Source organism: Etheostoma cragini, unplaced genomic scaffold (genome assembly GCF_013103735.1).
Source record: "Etheostoma cragini isolate CJK2018 unplaced genomic scaffold, CSU_Ecrag_1.0 ScbMSFa_897, whole genome shotgun sequence".
In the NCBI taxonomy this organism is placed as follows: Eukaryota; Metazoa; Chordata; class Actinopteri; order Perciformes; family Percidae; genus Etheostoma; species Etheostoma cragini.
This window is the reverse complement of record NW_023269534.1, coordinates 135,698-139,801: the sequence shown is the minus strand read 5'-3', so window position 1 is coordinate 139,801 and position 4,104 is coordinate 135,698. Positions and strand designations below refer to the sequence as shown.

Below are 4,104 nucleotides of genomic sequence, written 5' to 3'. Positions count from 1 at the left end.
GTGTGTGTGTGTGTGTGTGTGTGTGTGTGTGTGTGTGTGTGTGTGTGTAGATGCGAGGCTCGGTGTGTTCCACCTGCGTTCCGGGGACGGTCAGTATAAACTGAACTTCTCTGCGGCTCAGCAGGCTTGCGCTGCAGAGGGAGCCCGCCTCGCCACGTACACCCAGCTCTCCTACGCTCAGCAGGTCAGTGAACGCAACACACGCTCATGTCCGTCTCAACGTGGTCTCAGACGTCTTCTTTCCCAGCAGCCATAGTGTCGAGGGACAACAGTAGTCTTCAGTCTTCCTAAATGTGTCTTCCGTCCTATGTCCCCTGGTCCAGGAGGAAGTGACTGGATGAAAAATTAGTAGTTGTACGCGATGAAATTGCGGGAACTTGCAAAAACTGCGTTTTGATGAAAAAGAGACAAAGTGTTTGTCTCGTCTCGTAATTACGTAACTTCCTAACGTTCCCATGGCAACAAGGTAATACGGCTGCTCTTGTGTGTTAACTTTTACACTTCCTGCTAAGACTATGTGACTGTTTTGCAACGAAAATGCAGGATTGTGACATCATGCAAGCCCCGTTTTCTTTAAGCAGCGAAAGTGCAGCGTATTTTACAAAATGTAGTATATATATATATATATATATATATGTATATACTGTATATTACATATATTATTATATATAAGATTTATATTTATCTCTCAAAACCCTATCTCAATGTTTTAGCTGCTTTTTTTCCAAGTTTGTGTGTTGTTTTGGTCGCTTATTTCAATTTTATTATTTTTTTTCAACGTTTTGTCCCTTTTTTTTTTTTCATTGTTTTTGGTGTTTCTTTCCCAAAATTCGTCATATTTTATGTATATATATATTTTTTTTTACATTTTTGGCGCTTATTTTGAGCTGCTTTTTCCCAATTTGTGTGTTTTTTTTTCAACGTTTTGGTCAATTTTTTCAAAATTGATGTCGCCTTATCTGACATTTTGTCATTTTTTCCGATGTTTTTTGACTGTTTTTTTTCATGTTTTTGTTGGTTTTCCCAACATTTTGTCGCATTTTTAATATATATATTTTTTAACATTTTTGACATCACATATTTTCAGACTCTTTTGTAAACGGGTCAAATTTGACCCGAGGCCAGCAGGAGGGTTGAGCTCTGTGATTGGTCCTGTGTGTGTGTGCAGGGCGGGCTAAACCTGTGTTCTGCCGGCTGGTTGGACGGAGCCCGCGTGGCGTACCCCACCACCTACTCCAACCCAAACTGCGGCTTTGGACACGTCGGCATCGTAGACTACGGCGTCCGCAAAGAGGGCGAGGTCTTCGACGCCTTCTGCTTCAGGATGAAGGGTGAGGGACTGTATTTGGGACTTTTTTAGCTTTTATTTTGACAGGACAGCAGAAGGAAAGGGGGGGGGGGGGGGGGGGGGGGGGGGGGGTGACATGGAGCAAAGGGTCGCAGGTCGGAGTCGAACCTGGGCCCTCTGTATATGGGCGCCCGCTCTGCCGACTTAGCTACCGGGGTGCTTGTCCGTCCCCGATGTTAGTCGAGCATGCTCAGATTTAAACGGTTTACGGCATAACTGTCATACTGAAATTAGGGAAGTCCATAAAATAATAAACTTCCATTACGACCAATAACAGAAGATGGAAATCATTTCAGAAACGTAGCTATCTAAGATTGGTTGATGCTAACGTTAGCTCAAAACACCATTCAACTGACAGCCTTTGTTGTGTTTGATGCTAGCTTGTAGCTAAGCTAGCAGTCATTTCAGAAACGTCGTAGCTATCTATGGTTGATTGATGCTAACGTTAGCTCAAAACACCATTCAACTGACAGCCTTTGTTGTGTTTGATGCTAACTTGTAGCTAAGCTAGCAGTGAACCAACTTGGTCAAGTAGGTCCATTTTTACTGTGTTGACGTTACAGAAGTCTTTCGTTAGCATCTCGTTAGCATCTTGTATGCTACTTGTTGCAAAGTGACGCAAGGGACTCAAATCTGCCCTCCCCTCTCATCTGGGCGTGACCCTTTATTTTTAAGTTGTGTGTTTGTTCCAGAGGTAAACTGTGAGTGTCGACCCGGTTTCGTTGGAGACGGATTCAGCTGCACGGGGAACCTGCTGCAGGTCCTCCAGTCCACACCCAGGTTCTCCAACTTCCTCACAGTGAGTCAGCGTTTGTTCCCTGCCGAGTCATCGTTAACACGGCCGCTACCGACTGTTGTCTGGATGAATGCGTGGGGGGTTGGGGTCTAAGATGTGGATCCGTGATCACAGGGCTGATCGGATGGGATCGCATCTCGGGTATGGGTCGTTCAAAAGATAAAGAAGGAATCTGAAACCAGATTAGATCCCGGACTGCAATCTTGGTGTCAATCAGGATCAGATCCCGGACTCCAATCCTGGTTTCAATCAGGATCAGATCCCGGACTCCTGATTTTAATCAGGATCAGATCCAGGACTCCAATCCTGGTTTCAATCAGGATCAGATCCCGGACTCCTGATTTTAATCAGGATCAGATCCCGGACTCCAATCCTGGTTTCAATCAGAATCAGATCCCGGACTTCTGGTTTTAATCAGGATCAGATCCAGGACTCCAATCCTGGTTTCAATCAGAATCAGATCCCGGACTTCTGGTTTTAATCAGGATCAGATCCAGGACTCCAATCCTGGTTTTAATCTGGATCAGATCCCGGACTCCAATACTGGTTTCAATCAGCATCAGATCCTGGACTCCAATCCTGGTTTCAATCTGGATCAGATCCCGGACTCCAATCCTGGTTTTAATCTGGATCAGATCCCGGACTCCAATACTGGTTTCAATCAGCATCAGATCCTGGACTCCAATCCTGGTTTCAATCAGGATCAGATCCCGGACTCCAATCCTGGTTTTAAACTGGATCAAACCTTCAGTGTGTGTTCAGTCAGTAGGATTTAGACAACAAAAACAAAAACAAAACAGGATTAGCCTGATCCCAACGGGAATTTCGATGGGAAGACGACACGAGGGTTAAATGTTTTTTAACAACAGGCCCTGAAGCTCAAGATTACGTCCTCTACTGTCCTCTTCCGTCCTCATAGTAACAGTTGTCCACTTGTCTCTGCAGCTTCAGGGTTTTAGGGACCTTTTGACGTTTGATTACGAGACATTTTGTCCTCAGATGTTGATGTAATGACGTTGTCTTCTGCAGCAAATCCTCAACTGTTCGGCCGAGTCCGAGTCCGGCCGGCTGTTCGTGCAGCGTCTCGGTAACATGACGGTCCAGAAGACGCTGTTTGTCCCCGAAAACAGCGGTCTGCCCGGCAACCAGGTGACTCACACGGCAACAGCAACTTTCATACAATATCTTTCAATGCTGCATCAGAAGGTCTGAAAACATCCTTTTAATTTGATTTAATAAATTACATTTATTTTATTTAATAAATAAAATAAAAAAAAAAAAAAAAATAAAATAAAATAAAATAAAATAAAATAAAATAAAATAAAATAAAATAAAATAAAATAAAATAAATAAATAAATGAATAAAAATGAAAAAATAAAATAAATTAAATTAAATTAAATTAAGATTTGTTAAATTATATTTTCACATTTTCCATTATTGAATTTCCTTGTTTTCACGCAAAAAACGAAAATTATCATCCGGGCCCAGTTTTTAAAAACCATAATCTGGATCAAATTGATCCGGATTTTTGAAATCCTCTGTTCTGCTATCCAGGATCACCTGATCCGTCTTTTATGCCGGTTTCTTAAAGGAACAGTGGATCACTGTGGATCCCTGCGTCCCAGAATTAATTAACGTTGAACTGAAGTTGGTCCTAATGACCTCTGCAGACCCTGTCCCAGCGGGACGTGGACTTCCACCTGTCGGAGGGCCGGGTGCTGTCCCTCGCCGAGCTGAGGAACGGGACTCGGATCAGGACTCGGGTCGGCAGTCTGAGCGTGCTCGGAGTCTCGGACCTGCTGGACCCGTCGAATCTGGTCTGATTAATATCTCATGTAGTATACACTGTGTGTGTCTGTGTCTGTGTGTGTGTGTATATGCATGGGTATATACGTGTGTGTGTGTGTGTGTGTGTGTCTGTATGTGCGTGTGTGTGTGTGTGTATGTGTGTGTGTGTGT

General features: G+C 43.6%; 1 protein-coding gene across 1 annotated transcript in view; it reads left to right on the top strand.

Moving 5' to 3' along the window:
- LOC117941519 (stabilin-2-like) overlaps positions 1 to 3,968 on the top strand; it is an 8,524-nt gene extending 4,556 nt beyond the window's left edge. Inside the window, exons 8-12 of the mRNA XM_034866525.1 lie at positions 46 to 184; positions 1,169 to 1,331; positions 2,041 to 2,147; positions 3,174 to 3,293; positions 3,816 to 3,968. Coding sequence (XP_034722416.1) covers positions 46 to 184; positions 1,169 to 1,331; positions 2,041 to 2,147; positions 3,174 to 3,293; positions 3,816 to 3,968 — 682 coding nt within the window. The remainder of the gene's footprint in view (positions 1 to 45; positions 185 to 1,168; positions 1,332 to 2,040; positions 2,148 to 3,173; positions 3,294 to 3,815) is intronic.
- Positions 3,969 to 4,104: the final 136 nt, after the last annotated feature.